Here is a 17493-nt window from a genome sequence, read left to right on the forward strand (position 1 = left end):
CTTATGTAGTTATACAAAATAGTAAGTATTTTAACTGGTTATTTGATAGAGAATTGGGAAATAGCATCATTAAAATATTATTTAATTTGCCATTAGCTTTTTAAAATACGTGGTTTCCCTAACATCACATGTGGAGGCATGAATGCATATTGTATGTAGAACAGATAATATGCCTGCCTCCAGACACAGACGCATTTGCATTTTTAAGAGATGTGGTTGTCCTAACCCCCTGTTCTTTCCCAAGATAAATGTGGATTCTCCTTTTTCTCATTTTGAGGTTTCTTGCAAAGATTCTTTCTCCCCCCCCCCCCCCCCCATCTCTCTTTTTTAAACAAGAATTCATCTATAAGAAAAATGTTAGGGACTTTTGTTTTGGATAGTTTGCTTTTAGTGTTAACCTTTATTTTTATTGCACTTATTGCCTGTACCCTTTTGGGCAGGATCTCTTCAGGTGTTTTTCTATTAAATACAACTTTATTAATTTTTAAAAATTAAATATAACTTTAGTACTATGGTTACTATCCTTTCTTACAAGGAAATCCCATGTGTTTAAAAAATCTGTGTTTGAGTGTTTGTTTCACATCCAGCATATGCCTGTGCTTTGGGGATCACAGTGTGTGGGTTTATGATTATGGATGTTTATTTTTAACAGTTAAATACTGTTTATACTGCATTCCTTAGTATTTTAAACAGTATGGTCTTCCAGTAATATCTGTAAAGAGAGAGGGATTTTGGTGGTTTGGATGTGAGAAAAATTCTATCTATTTTAGAAGTAAGGGTATAATCAGAAATTTTACTTAAGAATACCTTTTTGGGGGTGCCTGGGTGGCCCAGTCAGTTAAGTATCTGACTCTTGGTTTCAGCTTAAGTCATGATCTCACAGTTTTGTGGGTTCGAGCCCTGCATCCGGCTCTGTGCTGGCAGTGCACAGAGGATTCTTTCTCTTGGGATTCTCTCTCTCCCTCTCTCTCTGCCCCTCCCCTGCTCACCCTGTCTCTGTCTCTCTTAAAAAAAAAAACAAACAAAAAAAACCCAAAAAACAAAACTTCAAAAACTTAAAAAAACAACAACAAAAAACCCTTTTGGAATGAAGTCCCTGGTACTACGATATACGGTTTAGTATTCTGTAAGTTTTTAGGGAGAAAAGTGGACTAAAACATTTTTCATAGTTTTAGAGAGTTTAGAGCCAAGAAGATTTTCTAACCAGAAAATTCACTTGATTCGAATTTTCTTTTTGACTTCATGATTTAAATTATAAAACATTTTTTTTTTAAATCGAAGCATAGTTGACACACAATGTTACATTAGTTTTAGGGGTATATCATAATGGTGCAAGACCTCTGTAAGTATGACTCGAATTTTTATTATAGTGTAAATTCTATATTCTAGGTTAGTTGGGGTTTTCAGACTCTTCTGATGGTAGGTGGATTTTTATTTACATATTTTTAATTTCTTTCTGTGTTGCCATGAGAAAAGGCTTGATTTCTGTTACAAGTTAACATCCACTTTTGTTTTCTTGAATGTTTTTATTTATTTTTGAGAGAGAGAATGTGAGGACTAGATCAGGAGGGTCAGAGAGAGAGGGAGATACAGAATCTGAAGCAGGCTCCAGGCTCTGAGCTGTCAGCACAGAGCCCGATGTGGGGCTCAAACTTACGAACCGTGAGATGGTGACCTGAGCTGAAGTTGGACGCTTAACTGACTGATCCACCCAGGTGCCCCTTGTTGTTGTTGTTTTTGTTTTTAAATAAATGTTCAGGTGGTCTGTAACAGAAACCATCTTTTGGTAAATGAAGTGCTCAGTTTTGAGGTTCTCTTCTGGTTAATTGATGTGAATTCCACCATGTCTTTATAGATATACTTGAGGGGAGGATGGAGCATTGTTGTGCATGGTGTGTGTCTGTCTTATCAAAGACAGCATGTCTTTTTGTGTTGGTTTTTTAAAGGTTTATCTATTTTTGTGAGCAGGGAGAGGGGCAGAGGTAGAGAGAGAGAGGGACAGAGGATGCTGACAGCAGCGAGCCCAGTGCAGGCCTCACAAACTCACAAACTGTGAGATCATGACCTGAGCCAAAGCTGAATGCTCACCTGACTGAGCCACCCAGGCACTCCTGAATTTTATTTATTTATTTTTTGTAAGATTGGCAAAGGTAGAGAATTTAATCACTGGAGAAAGCACCAACTTAATTCTACATAACTACCCTTACCATTGTTTTCCATGCTTTTTGTGATTACCTCCATAACTGTTCCTCCTTCCTGCTTTTCTTTCTTTTGCCTTTAGCTGAAGGTGGTATTTCAGTTGGTGGCTTAGGTTACCTACCTAGGACAGTTAATAATTTTCCCTGGGTACCTCTCATGTACACATGGGATATACACGTCAACAAACTTCTTATAAAATAAATAAGTAAGTAAGTAATAGAGATTGGCATAGGAAGTACAAAAATATCACTTGTGTAAACCCAAGACAAATGATACAGAGGTAGTCCCATCTGGATTATTGAATGGATTTTACTGTCCATTTCTTACACTTGTGGCCATGGTGTTCAGATGTTTCCCATCAATGACTGCATAGACAGCTGAACCAATCAAGGGATTTCAGGAAGCTAAAAAACCAGTTAAAACACTCATCTACTACAGCTCTGGATGTCGACTCAAGATTTTGGTTTCTTAAAACTGGCCAAATATGAGAGTTACCATTAACTGTGTAAAGTAAAAGGGGGAAAAAAATTGCTCAATTTTCTTTCTGAACAAGAACTGGTTTTGCTTCTCTCTAAACTTTTGCATTTTCTGAAACTTGAGAAAAACCATTTGCCTAGCACAGCTGTTAACTTCCTACAACTGAAATGCTTTCCATTCCCTTTAAATAAGCCCTTCTGAAGCAGAATGTAGGTCACATGTATCATCCAGCCCAAAAAAGTTTGCTGAGACTCCTCCTATCATTTGCTCTGGGGTCCGGAATCTGCACATTCCAGGCAGAGCTCCAGCCGGGTCCGATTTAGTTACCACGTTGGGATTGGTTAGGCTGCCTGCTCTTTTCTCCACCCCTAAACTTTCACTGGGAGAAAGCTCTTGAGCCTGAGATAAAATGGAAGCGCTGTCACCAGGCTTCTGAGTGCAGCTGGCATCATGGGTGTGCTCTAGAGCAACTTCTGTTTGCTCTGAGCCCCCTGCCCTGCCTCCCCTTTCACCATGTTTCCTCTGGCAAGATTTTAAGTACAGCAATTCAAGAAGATTTCTCCTCCTAAACTACATTATTCTGAAGTGTATTGCCTCTTGATTGCTGGAAAAGAATCTTAAGTTCATTTCAAAAATAACTTATGAACAAACTTATTAAAAGTGATGAAAGGAGCATTGAAATTGATTAGCACTAATCTTTCACTGTGCCAAAGTGTGCAGTGTTTTTCAGAGGAAACCATACCAGATCTGGTGAGTGTGCCATGCCAGTGGGCAGAATTGAACGTCCCTCATCTCCCTCTTTCCCTAGGGACAGTAGTCATGAATGCCGAGTGTGCGGGGTCACAGAAGTGGGTCTTTCTGCATATGCAAAGCACATTTCTAGCCAGTTGCACAAAGATAACGTTGATGCCCAGGAGAGAGAAGATGATGGAAAGGGAGAAGAAGAGGAAGAAGATTATTTTGACAAGGAACTCGTTCAGTTAATAAAACAAAGGAAAGAACAAAGTCGGTGAGTAATTATTTTGATTTTTAAAAAGTCTGTCTGAAACAGTGTGGTAGAGAATACATTTTCCATTTCCGTACTTTTCATCCAGTAACTTTCAAACTTATTTTAATTGCAGAGGTTAGCTTGAGGTTGCTGTCTTATGCATGAAATGTCAGTGGAATCCTCTCTTGAACTACTGTACTATCTGCTTACAGAAAAAACAAACTCAGTATTATCCCTCCATAAAAGTTAGCTATAGGTGCTACATATCTGAAATTTTTACTGTGTTGATAACCATGTTTAAAACTGGCTTTATTCCAGTTTTTTTTTAACACCAGTGAATGGTTTTATTTGATACCCAGAATGTCTAGTGGAAAGGTATTAGTGTATAAGCTTCCTTCATATATATTGCATTTCTTATTCTATCCGTTAGTAAAAAAATGTTTTGCCCCATGTGAATTAACATGGTGCTTCTACCAAATGTGATTTATTCTTCATTATTTAGCGTTTCAGTAAGTATTCACTGAATACCTTTGTATCTTAAGTTTGACAATGTCAGGATCATTTGAGCAATATAAGTTTTCTAGCTGTACTACATAATTTTATACCTGCATCTATAATTCGGGTATTAGGCTTTTGTATTTTTACATTACTGAGTTGTGGCCTAAAGAGTTCAAGCAGAAATTTTCAGATATGAGTAAGAGAGAGAACCATTTAAGAGGCTGGGTGATTTTTCAAGTCCTAGAATATAATGAGAAACGTTGTACGTTCTAATATAAAATTTTAAAGATTCTTTCTGAGTACTAGTTATACCAGGTATGCAGTCTGTATTCAGTTAGTGGTTTAGTATAAAAAGGAAGTAGTCTTTACTACTTGTAGTATATGCTACAAGTGTTTTGAACAAGTCCTTGAAGGAGACTTGTCTCCTTTCTTAGTCTTAAGATGTCAGTAGCACCTGCTTCTTAAACCCGTTTTGCTGCTTAGTCCTTCAAATGACATTGTTACTACTTTCGGTATAGCTGTAGTTTATTCTTGTTTTAGGGTGTTGAAGCCTCTAGGAGGCTAACTTTTATTTTTTTCTTACGAATTTGTGCCATTATTAGCTTATCTGTGTAAACGATTAAACATTAAGTCAGAAGGTAAAAAACTTCTCAGTAAATTAGACATTCACATTGTAGTTAATATTCTTTGAATGTTCTGATATGCTTCTTTGGTGATGTATTTATAGTATCTATTATTTCTTCACATTTTTTTCTCTTTTCCTTCATGAGATTTTTAATTTAGATTTTTTTTTCTGGGCTATGGATTTAGCTGCATGCCACTGTCCCCGCGATCTAGCCAATTCACACTGATCTAGGAATTCTATTCTGTGACAGATTTGTTGCCCAGTTCTGGATCCCATTAGTGTAGCCAAGTCCGTAATCTCCTTGGATGTCAAAAGTATATAGTGCTTAGAAACAAAAGATAAAAGCAATTTGGCCAATGGTGTTAAAAAAAAAAAATCCTGCACATGTATGTAATAACACTTGTCACTTGGCGACTTAGGGTCTCCTGTTTAGAAATGGTTGTAATTCATAATGAAAGTGGATGTTTGAACTTTCAAGTAAATTAACTTTGAATTCCATCTTGTGAAAAAGGAAGAAATTCCAATTTGTGCCCAAAATCTTAGAGACATTAGAAGTTTTTAGAACCAGTTAGAGTCATTACGGAGTTTAAGTCAAGTTAAGAGAAGGGGGCCCAATAGCAGAAACTTAGTTTGGGGATTTTCAGTTCATCAAGGGCTAGCAGTTAAGAGTGTAGACTCTAGAGTCAGTTTGCCCAACAAATCTCTCCTGTACCACTTACTGGCTTTCTAACTCTAGGCACGTTACTCTACCTCTCTAATGCTCTGTTTCTTCATCCAAAAAGTAGGAGTAAGAGGAATAATTGCTTCAGAGCTGTGAAAACTAAATGAGATAATCTACATAAAGTGCTTAAAATGCCTGACAGTAGGCGCTCGATAAGTTTTAGCTAGCATTATTCGATTTTTCGAGCACCTACCACATGTGTTAAGCACTATGCCAGGCATACCACTGGCAGTTTATAGAGGGAAGTGGTTTTACACCTATTCCTGTGATGTTTACTTAAGTCTATTCACATTTCTGTGGGCTCCTTGTCTAACACGAATAGTTCAAACAGCTGTAGCTTTATAAAAACCTCTAGCTCATGAAGCTCCTTATAGCACTGATTGTGGGTACTGCTTATTTGGTATGTGCTATTTTACTCCTGTTTGTGACCTTATTTTCTCAGCTAGGTTGTAAGTCTTTCAGGAACAGGAACTATACATAAAAGTTTTCTTTCACAACTAACAGTCATTGAATATGTGCTGGATAAAGTGTTTATTAATGAAAGTGATAATGCAAAGTGAAATCTTAGCATTTAAAATAGGTTAAGAAACTGGTTTTTTCAGAAAGAATCTATGGCTGGAAAAATCCACAGTATTAAGAGCAGTGGAACTTAGGTTGTATTAACTATGATAACTAGCCAAAGCTACAAGATACAATTATGCTTATTTTCAAAAAGCTACATAATGTGAAAATAATAATTGGATGATGGGGACAAAAGTCCCAGAACATGCTAAGAAAAGCAGGAGCAGGAAAAGGAGGATAGTATAAATGTGTCAGATTTTTTTTTTTTTTAATTTTTTTTTTAACGTTTATTTATTTTTGAGACAGAGAGAGACAGAGCATGAACAGGGGAGGAGCAGAGAGAGAGGGAGACACAGAATCCGAAACAGGCTCCAGGCTCTGAGCTGTCAGCACAGAGCCTGACGCGGGGCTCGAACTCACGGACCGTGAGATCATGACCTGAGCCGAAGTCGGACGCTTAACCGACGAGCCACCCAGGCGCCCCAATGTGTCAGATTTTTAATATTTCTGGAGTGATAGCAGAAATGGCATATCGTTTAATATCTGCATCCATAAACTGTGAAATATAAGTTTAGCAATATCATTTAAAGACGGGAAACAGCCACTACTAGAAATAAAAATAGACTACTGTATGTTCTAAGTAGCCGAGGAGATAGGTAGAGGAAAGTTTGATGGGTTATGCCTTTTAAGGAAGCATGATAATTACTTTAAATCACTAATGGAGAACTGTTTTTCTTCCAGACAAGATGAACCTTCCAACAGCAGCCAAGAAATAAACTCTGATGACAGGCGACCCCAATGGAGACGAGAAGACCGAATCCCTTACCAAGACAGAGAGAGCTACAGTCAGCCAACATGGCATCATCGCGGACCTCCTCAGCGAGACTGGAAGTGGGAGAAAGATGGCTTTAATAATAGTAGGAAAAACAACTTTCCACATTCTTTGAGGAATAATGGTGGACCAAGAGGATGTTCCGGGTGGCATAAGGGTGTTGCAGGAGGCTCCGCGACTTGGTTTCACAACCATAGTAGTTCTGGAGGTGGTTGGCATGCAAATAGTGGAACGGTAGATTGGAATCATAGTGGTACAGGAAGGAATTCCAGTTGGCATTCTGAAGGAACAGGTGGCTTTTCCAGTTGGCATATGAACAGCAGTAACGGAAACTGGAAATCCAGTGTACGTAGTACAAATAGTTGGAATTACAGTGGCCCCGGAGACAAATTTCAGCCAGGCAGAAACAGAAACTCTAACTGTCAGATGGAAGACTTACCTATGCTGTGGAACAAGAAATCTAAGTCTAACAAATACAGTCAGGATAGATACAGTTGGCAGCGGCAAGAAAGCGACAAAGTTGGTGCGGCTGCCACATACAGAGGGCCTTCTGAAGGATTTACAAGCGATACATTTCCTTCAGAAGGCTTACTTGACTTCAATTTTGAGCAGCTAGAAAGCAAAACTACTAAACAAACAGATACCATAGCTTCCAAAACTGGTGGGAAGAACAGCAGTGTAGCAAGGGAAAAGCTCCGCCGCTGGACTCCTTACCCTTCCCAGAAGACTCTGGATTTACAATCCGCAATGAAAGAAGGTGCTGGAAACAAGGCAGAAATGATAGATAAGCCTTTCTTTGGCTTTAGTTTGACAACCACAGGAGCAGCAGAGCCCCAGAATGATGGAAAAAGTAACTCCCCGATGCTGAAAACACAAAAAGAAACACATACTGGATTGCTTAGTCACAAAGCCCCTTCTGACTGCACTGTTCCCTATGAGGCAGTGAGAGAGTGCCCCGTCACAGAGAAACACGAACAAGAGCTTAACTTAAGTAAGATGCCATCATTGAAATCTGCACTCCTTCCAATTCCAGTCACTAAATCAGTTCCCCAGAACCCAGATTTAAAGAATCCCTCAAAAAACACCAAAACAAATTCCTTTTTTCCTGGAGAACACTCAAATCCCTTGAACAAACCCACTGTGGCAGACAGTCATGGGTCTTACATAACCAAATTGCAAAGTTCATGTCCTCGTGTTTTAAAAGGGAATAAAAGTACATTTGGCACTCAGGTGGAACCTGATAAAAATGTAAGTGATACATTACAAAAAGCCAAAGAGGTGCTACAGTGTCATGAATCAGTGCAAAATCCACTCCTTAGCACTTCTAAAAGGACCAGGAACTATGCAAAAGCAAGTAGGAATGTAGAAGAGTCTGAAAAAGGATCTTTGAAGATAGAGTTCCAGGTACGCACATTAGAAGATGAAAGTGATGGGGAGCTATCTGACACAGAAAAGCATGGAACAAAAATTGGAGCCCTGGGTTCTGCACCTACAGAAATTTTATCCTGCAGCGCTCACATCACTGATGAGAAAGACGGGGATGAGCAAAACCTGAAAACATGTAGAAAACTATCCACTAACGCATGTAATTCAACAGTTCATCAGAAAGAACCTGAGTTACAAATGACATCTGCAGCCAGTCCACACTCTGGCTTACTGCTAGACTTGAAAACTTCTCTAGAAGATGCACAGGTTGATGACCCTGTTAAATCTCATGTGTCTTACGCAACAGAAGGTTTCGAGAGTGCTAGCTTGGATGCAGAACTTCAAAAAAACGATATCGGTCCATCCTCAGGCCCTCTTCTGCCTGACCTCAGTAAGCTTGGCTTTCCTGCCTCTCTCCAGAGAGATCTAACCAGGCACATCAGTTTAAAGAGCAAAACTGGAGTACACCTTCCTGAGCCAAACCTCAATAGTGCTCGCCGCATACGCAATATCAGTGGTCATCGAAAGGGTGAGACGGAGAAGGAGTCTGGGCTCAAGCCAACCCTTCGGCAGATTCTAAATGCATCCCGGAGAAATGTCAACTGGGAACAGGTCATCCAGCAAGTAACCAAGAAAAAGCAAGAGCTAGGCAAAGGCTTGCCCAGGTGTGTGCTTCTTTTTAGTGTCCATTTCTCTCTCTTTTTTTAAACTTAACCCTTTGCCCCTGGCCAAGAGAATTCTATTTGTTGTATTTAATTAAATGCTTGCAAAAAATACATGTTGTAGATGTCTGGTTTAAATATTAAATAGTGACTGCTACTCTATAACAACGCAATGAAGTGTTTCCTAACAGGGAATTCAGGTTGCAAGGAAGCACATCAACCTCTAAGAAATGAAATGAGATGGGGACGTGGAAAAAAATTATCAGAAGTCCATCACTTTAGTTATAGAGGCCAGAAAGTAACAGCATAAAAAAGTATATCAGTAGATTTGTATCTATCTCTAGATCTTAATGACTGGTACAGTTTTTAAGTGTAATTGTTCTTACGACCTTTTACTCAGAATCTACGAATAGTTACCCTTCTGTCTTTATTCCGGGCACTATATTCGTGATCACAAAATACTTTCTCTTAAGTACTTGTGTGATGTTTTGGCTGTTCATCTTATGCTGAGATGCTAAACTTTTCTGAATGGTAGAGCAGCATTCAGTGTAGGTTTGCTACTTGAAAATCAACCTGCTGTCTTATATAGCCCTTCAAGCTTTAAATTTTATCCTTGATGAAATAGCGTATTTATTGTGCACTCTTTTCCATAACTTGAGTATTGAGATTATAAAGTTCTTATCCTTAGCCCTGTGCCTGTCATTTGTTGAATGCTCAGTAAATATTTTTGTTTGTGTTTGGTTTGTGTGCTGTTAAAAATTATTGTGGTTGGTTTAGAAAAGCTCCATAATAAAGCTCTCAATTTTTACTTCTTCAAATGTATTCTCATAACTGTGTACAAATCTGTAATTTAGTACTTGTTATATTACAATACTTACACTATGGTTATTTATGTCTAGGACATTTATTAGACTGTGAGCTTTTTGAGGGCAGAAACCATCTTATTTATATTTGTACTCTCAGTGCTTAACAGAGTTTGGCACTTAAGTGATAACCTCTCTTCCTTAATCATGTCTGATTTATGGGTTTTTTTTCTTTCTTTTTTTTTTTTTTTCTTCAGGTTTGGCATAGAAATGGTGCCTCTAGTTCAAAATGAACAAGAGGTCTTGGATTTGGATGAGGAGCCTGATCTGTCTAGTCTCGAAGGATTCCATTGGGAAGGTGTTTCCCTTTCTCCTGGGTTGGCAAGGAAGCGAAGCCTTTCTGAGAGCAGTGTGATCATGGACAGGGCTCCTTCTGTGTATAGCTTCTTCAGTGAGGAAGGTACAGGCAAAGAAAATGAGCCCCAGCAGATTTTTTCACCTAGTAACGCACTGAGGGCTGCACAGAGTCAGACAACAACCATGGGCCTTAAGCAGGAAGTGACCCCTCTGGCTCTCTCCCTAAGAACAGGTGAAAGGGCTGAAAATGTTGCTACTCAAAGGCGACATAGTGTGCAATTATCCTCTGACCGTTCGATACCTTTGATGCATTTGGCAAAAGACCTGAACAGCCAGGAGAGTTCTACTCCACCTTCAGAGAATCAGAATACCCAGGAGAGTAATGGAGAAGGAAACTCTTTATCATCAAATGCATCCTCAGCCCTTGCAATCTCCAGTTTGGCAGATGCAGCCACAGACAGTAGCTGTACTTCTGGTGCCGAACAAAACGACGGCCAGAGTGTTAGAAAGAAACGAAGAGCTACTGGAGTGAGTATGATTGCCCCTGCTTATTGTTGGACCCTTCATGTGCTGACCTGACTGTTTTAAGAAAGATATAACTTTAATTTTTTCTGGGTATCTGGGTTGTGTTTTTCCCTACTCTGGAATAGATTTGTGAGGCTTTTACTCTTCCTTTCATATTCTTATCCTACTGGTTCCTTTCACTGAGTGATTCTACTAAGTTAGATGTCAGTGAATATGAATGTACCGTACTAGGAAAATATGAAGTCATCTCTAAAACTAGTCTCCAAGGCAATGATTCTTTGTATCACCTGACTGAGGAGTAAGCCACGTCTTCATCTGTAACTATATCTATCTTCATGATGCATTCTGTACTGGCCCTGAAGAAAGGCACTCTAATGTTGCATTTGTAGGCTATGAATGCTTGTTAGACCGAGACAATTGGGCTTAACACTAGGGTAGTTTTAATACGATGAGAGTGCATCTGTGTGAACATGGTCTTACAAATATTTTTAGTCTCTGTTACTCAGTGTTTTGTACCTCAGTTACCCACCCTGGCCCTTTCAGAATCCATCTTCCACTGAAACCACTTCTCTTCTGGCATCTATGTCACTAACACTGCTTAACCCTTTCAGGAACCCTTTCTGAAAAGAAAGAGTTCCTGGCAGTGATGTAGTCTGGAATGTGGCACTCTGAGAAAATGGACTGTTTGCTTTAATACTGAGGCACTATAGCAGAGTACTTAAGGGCTTGGCTTGTAGACCTGAATTCAAATTCCAACTTTGCCCCTTTGAGTTAGACACTGTAGTGGATATTCTTGGATGAAAGTTTGTCCTATAACAAAGCTAATATCTGGGCGCTTGTCTGATAGACTGTTTAGCTTTTTGTTGTAAAAATTTTGTTGTGAAGATTTTCTAGTAAAGTAGAAACTATGTCACTGTGAAATCATATATGTGCATTACTGGCTTGGTCCATACCTCTAACTATGCCATACTTTACCAAAGTGAAATGCTTGCCTAAGCCCCAGGGATTCACCACCTCTAGGATGCTAGGAAGGTACTGGACCTTAGATTCTGTTCTGGGTTTTTTTGTTTGTTTTTGTTTTGTTTTAAATCAAATACATTCAACTAATATTTGAGTTCATAATGTGTGCATGAGATTCCTACTGTCTTGTTAGAGATGGTAATAATGTAGAACAGTCTTAGAATTGATTCACTTTTTTTATTTCTTGGAGAATAGCTTTTCCACATTTAATATTACTCACTTTTCTTTATCTTCTCAGGATGGATCTTCTCCTGAACTCCCAAGTCTTGAGAGAAAAAACAAAAGAAGGAAGATTAAAGGAAAGAAAGGTACAGTGCAAAATATTCTGTCAGAAACAAATTGTTTTTATAGCATTTCAAATTTTTCACAACTTGACAAAGTATAGCTTGGGGATATCAAATACTGTTCACCCACTTAGTATTATTTTTTGACATTTTTGTTATCTTGCTTCAGGATGTAGAAAAGGTTGATTTTCTCCCATATCCAGTTGCAGCTATAGAAGAAACGTTTGATGCCACATAGACCCATAGCTAACATTAATGTATATCTTGGACAAATTGAGTTCAGTATGAAGTCAGAAAGTCCCATTTGGGCCTTTTCAGTGATGAAGAGGAATATAGGCCATTTGCTAAGAATTTTGTGTCTCTTGATTATTTATCGCCATTTTTCTCAGTTTACATTTTTGAGGCATCTTTGTTGCTTCTCTTACTTGAGTTGAGAGAAGTTATTGGAATGGCTCCCCCACTGATAGGATTCTTTTATTCTTGCTTTCCACTGATTCTGAACCCTTTCAAATAAGAGGGCTGGTATGGGAAGTGATTGGATGAGCCTTGGATGGTTGGATGTTATGGATAAGTTGGGGGTAAAGGATGACCCCAATTTCTGGCTAAGGCATCTTTGGGGATGATGGTATCGTTTATTAGAGCTAGAAAACTGCATGAGAGGAGCAGGTTGACGGTAGAGGAAGATGATGAGTTCCCTTTTGGGGGCCTTGAATTAAAGGATCTTAGAGACACCTAAGTAAAATCAAGGTGGTAGTTGGATGTGTGGGTCTGGAGTTTTAGGAAGAGGTCTTGACATACTGAAAGGGAAAGAGACAGACCTAAAGATGACAGATACACACACGTGGTAGGACATTTTATTTAAAATCACTTAAATGTACACTTCAAAGCTGTTTTTTCTTTAGGAAGATTTCTCTCATAAAGAGAACTATTTTATGTTAACTAAGAGACTAGAAAAATATGCTTTGGGAAGAGAGTGCAAGCAGTTCACATCTGGGACCCATTCTAAGCATCCTTGAACCTATGACATACCTCCATCTCACCAATTCTCACTTTTGGTTTAGCTCTGATATCAGGCTTGACCACAAGATTTGTGAGATTTGATGAGTCTGCAGTAACCTATTGGAGAGGAAAAACAAAGGCTTATCTTAGAGAACTGAGGTAGTTCCACCTTCTGAGGGCTGTATTATTCAGAAGTCTGCAGTATTAAACTGAGCCTTATGGTTTCTTTTGGCAGAACGTTCTCAGGTTGACCAGCTGCTGAGTATTTCTTTAAGGGAGGAAGAACTAAGCAAATCATTGCAGTGCATGGATAACAACCTTCTGCAAGCCCGTACAGCTCTTCAGACAGCTTATGTTGAAGTTCAGAGGCTACTTATGCTCAAGCAGCAGGTAACAGCGGATGGAACATTTAATGAGAATAGATTATCTCTAAAGTTGGATTTCACAGTGCTTAACAGATTACTTTATTTTTAGATAACTATGGAGATGAGTGCACTGCGGACCCATAGAATACAGATTCTGCAGGGATTACAAGGTATTTGGAGAGAATCTGATGGATTGGATCCTCTGTAGCTTATTATTTCTTTGTTATCTATGCAGGGGAATTAAAGTAGTCGTGAAAAGGTCAAATGTTTTCCTCTCCTGTCTCCTTGTTTTCATCCTTCTGTAGAAAGGCCTGTGAGGCTGTGCTCCCTGAAAATGCTTAGCAACAGAGGCAGTATGTTACAGGAAGAGCCTTGTGTTAGGAATCAAAAGACGTGGGTTCAAATCTTGGCTCTTCCATTAGTAACTATGTGACTTGGGATAAATCACTTAAAATTTGAAAAATTGGAATACTAACACCTGTTCTACCCGTGTGCTTGTTGGTTGTATGGATTTTATTTCATACATTTCAAAGAATGAGGGACTTTAAAGTTCTCGTGTAATCTTTAGAAATACAAACTGGCTCAGAAATGAGTGGCTTTTCAGAAAATATTTTTGCATTTGTATGTGCGTATGTTTCCCATTCTAGAAACATATGAACCTTCTGAGCGCCCTGACCAGGTTCCTTATAGCCTTTCGCGAGAACAAAGGAACAGTAGATCTCAAACATCTGCTGATGCCACGCTGCTGCCTACTCCCTTTTTCCCAGTATTTCTGGAGCCTCCATCTTCCCATGTGTCTCCATCATCCACCGGAGTCCCTCTCCAAGTAACCACATCTCCTACTTTCCAAGCCCATGGCAGTGTTCCTGCTCCAGACTCCTCAGTTCAGATTAAACAAGAACCCATGTCTCCTGAGCAAGACGAGAATGTGAACGCTGTGTCACAAGGCTCTGCTGGCAATGTGTCCAAGGAATTACCGCAAGTTAATAGTATGTAAACTTTCCTCTGGGTTAAGGGCAACCCCAGCAGAGGGTCTAGGGCAGTTTTAGGTCAGTGATGTAAAGTCATACCTGCCCATTAAAACTAAAGTTTTTACAATTAATTGTTCTTAATGTTTCCTCCATTTAGGAGGATTGTTTAAATATCAGTAACTTGTCCTCAGTTTTCTCTAATCTAGGATTACTAAATTGACTTTGTATTAACACCTAAAATGTTCCATTATGAGGATTGATGCTGTTTGTTTTTTTGTGAGAGAAATGGAGTTGAAGTTGTCCAGTCAATTTTCTAGATAAGATATGTCCTCTGAATTTCTCAGCACTTACCTTTCTTTGTCATTAAAGTGCAAGGTAGGATTAATATAAGCCTAAGAGGCAGGTGGCCATGATAAAAGGCAGTGGACACAGGTTTAGGATCATCATTAGGAACTTGAGTGGTTTTGAGAAATGGCCAAGGTTTTTACTCTTTGCATAAAATAACACTCACTTATTTACCATTGGAGAAGGACTTCTAAGCTATTTTAAACCTTATCTGAAGTTTGTGTAACCACGATGGTGCTATACTGAAAACTGAGTAGAAATAAACTGCCATCGTGTGACCTGAGCAAAAACAAAAAGTCTGAAGAGTTACCCTAGATTTTGCTACCTGTTGCAGTACTAATCTAGATATCTGTCTAGCTCAAATGTATATTATCTTTCGTCTTGAATTTTGTTGCTTTTGTGTGAATAGTATTTGGTATTTTTTTAAAAACCGGTAAATAAGTATTATAGTGACTTCTTAAGCTAGTATTAATGTTTATTTTTGAGAAAGAGAAAGAGAGCAAGTGGGGGAGGGGCAGAGAGAGAGAGAGAGACACAGAATCTGAAGCAGGCTCCAAGCTCTGAGCTGTCAGCACAAAGCCTGACCAGCCACGGGATCCATGACCTGAGCCGAAGTCAGATGCTCAACCAACTGAGCCACCTAGGTGCCCCTTAAGTTAATATTTTTAAAAATTGATTTTTATTAGAGTTTTTTCTCTGCAAAATAATTCATGTTCACAGTAAAAAATTGGGAAGCGATTAAAATGTAGATACGTTGTTTTGTTATATATTATTTCAGTCTTTCTTCAATCGTAATTGTTTTGTGTATTTGCACATAGAGTTTATAGAAAGGCAAAATCATAGTCTGTTATAACCTGGCTTTTTTCCACTTAATAGATAATGATCATTTTCCTGTGTCATAAAAGTAATTGTGTAAAATATTTTAATTTTACTACTTGAATAATACTTGAGAAATTGTGTAGTCTGGGTAGATCGTAATTTATACAATCTCCTTTGAGTATTTAGTTTTTATCCTTTTTTCTTTAATATTGCATAGAACACTACACTGTATATGTCTTTGAGTATGTCTTTGATTATTTCATCAATCTGAATTCCTTGACATGAAATAACTATGTCAAAGAAAATAGACTTTGTTAAGTCACCTGACTTTTTAACTACTGTTATGTAAACAAACTGGGTGATGTCGCAGGTAAAGTGGCATAGTGAAAACATCTAAGACATAAAGGTGAAAGCACTTTAGCTAAGTAGATATTTCAGTGTGTACCAAGAATAAAACATCATGTTAAACATGGAGACATTTCAAACAAGAAAGAAAGAAAAGAGATGGCTAGAAGGAGTCCCTGCCCGTAAGGAGCTTTTGTAGGGTATAAGACATGCATGTTATTTGTGAGGTTTAATTCAAGGCAAAGAGAAATTTCTGCAGGCTATGGGAAGCTAAGGGATGAAAAAACAGTTTTAACAGTCATAGTCTTGTTAACATATGTCGAAAGGTTGTTTTTCAGGAGAGATTCGATCAGTGGTAAATAATGGCAGTTTATGATGATAAATCGCAGATACAGAAGAAGATGCAATATTTTTTTCTTCTTATTTCAGGAGAGAACAGTGACAGTTATCCAGTTTATCCAGTCATCCCTGCAGCATTATCTTTATCAGAGCTAACAGAAAGTTTCCATGAGCCTAGCCAAGAACTGAAGTTTTCCACGGAACAAGGAAATACCAGAAACAGAGATAATACTGCCTCTTCCCAACCAACTGGTCTTCCAAGCCTGAATAAAGAAGATGAGCCAATCAAAGGGAACAGTGGGTCTGAGGCCTGTACCAGTTCTTTTCCAAGATTGTCGTTTGCTTCCGAAACCCCCTTAGAGAAAGAGCCCCACTCTCCAGCTGACCAGCCCGAGCAGCAGGCAGAGTCTACTCTGACATCAGCTGAAACTCGGGGAAACAAGAAAAAGAAGAAACTTAGGAAGAAGAAAACTCTTCGGGCTGCTCATGTTCCTGAGAACAGTGACACCGAACAGGATGTATTTACTGCTAAACCTGTAAGGAAAGTAAAGACTGGAAAGTCAACCAAAGGGGGGAAAGTAACGACCTCCACCTGGGAAGACAGCAGGACTGGCCCAGAACAAGAGAGTGTCAGAGATGAGCCAGAGAGTGACTCATCTCTGGAAGTCCTAGAAATTCCTAATCCGCAGTTGGAAGTGGTGGCCATTGATTCTTCTGAATCCGGAGAAGAGAAACCAGACAGTCCATCTAAAAAGGATATTTGGAACTCCACAGAGCAAAATTCATTAGAAACTTCTCGTTCTGGTTGTGATGAAGTTAGCTCTACCAGTGAGATTGGCACTCGTTATAAAGATGGTATCCCTGTAAGGTAAGGATGTTGTGCTGGTCCAGTCAGAACAACTTTCGCCATTATTCTTTTCTTAAACAATAGAACTTTTGGTTATGAATCAGTTTTTAAATGAATCAAATGTATAGAAAATCGGTAGAGATTATGGGTGTAGAAAAATCAAACCTTGGCAGTGGAGATTTTCTGCTTTCTCATTTGTGTTGTAAATATATACTATACTTCTATTTCCTTTCATATAGAAATTTCAAATGGAAAAACTGATCTCTTTTGTCACTGCTGCGTGCCCAGTGTTTAGAACAATCCTTGAGTCAGGAAAATTTAAGTTATTGCTTGTCTTATTCACATCCGCTAAAAAGACTTTTGCTATTCTTTTGTAGTGTGGCAGAAACTCAGACTGTGATCTCCTCCATAAAAGGATCAAAGAACTCTTCAGGTATTTGGTTATTCAGTTTTATTTAAATTAGCCACAGGAAAAAAAGCTTTATA

At 38.7% G+C, this 17493-nt stretch overlaps 1 protein-coding gene across 6 annotated transcripts in view; it reads left to right on the forward strand.

Moving 5' to 3' along the window:
* ZNF106 (zinc finger protein 106) overlaps positions 1-17493 on the forward strand; it is a 65611-nt gene that overhangs the window by 31528 nt on the left and 16590 nt on the right. For 2 of the 6 annotated variants that reach the window (XM_058738064.1, XM_058738065.1), the window contains exons 4-12: positions 3485-3685; positions 6811-8991; positions 10049-10676; positions 11932-12001; positions 13212-13366; positions 13451-13511; positions 13989-14330; positions 16251-17028; positions 17385-17440. In XM_058738064.1, the coding sequence (XP_058594047.1) occupies positions 3485-3685; positions 6811-8991; positions 10049-10676; positions 11932-12001; positions 13212-13366; positions 13451-13511; positions 13989-14330; positions 16251-17028; positions 17385-17440 (4472 nt within the window). The remainder of the gene's footprint in view (positions 1-3484; positions 3686-6810; positions 8992-10048; positions 10677-11931; positions 12002-13211; positions 13367-13450; positions 13512-13988; positions 14331-16250; positions 17029-17384; positions 17441-17493) is intronic. The other 4 variants (XM_058738067.1, XM_058738068.1, XM_058738069.1 and 1 more) reach the window with 4 other exon arrangements.

This window comes from Neofelis nebulosa, chromosome 7 (assembly GCF_028018385.1).
Source record: "Neofelis nebulosa isolate mNeoNeb1 chromosome 7, mNeoNeb1.pri, whole genome shotgun sequence".
NCBI lineage: Eukaryota > Metazoa > Chordata > Mammalia > Carnivora > Felidae > Neofelis > Neofelis nebulosa.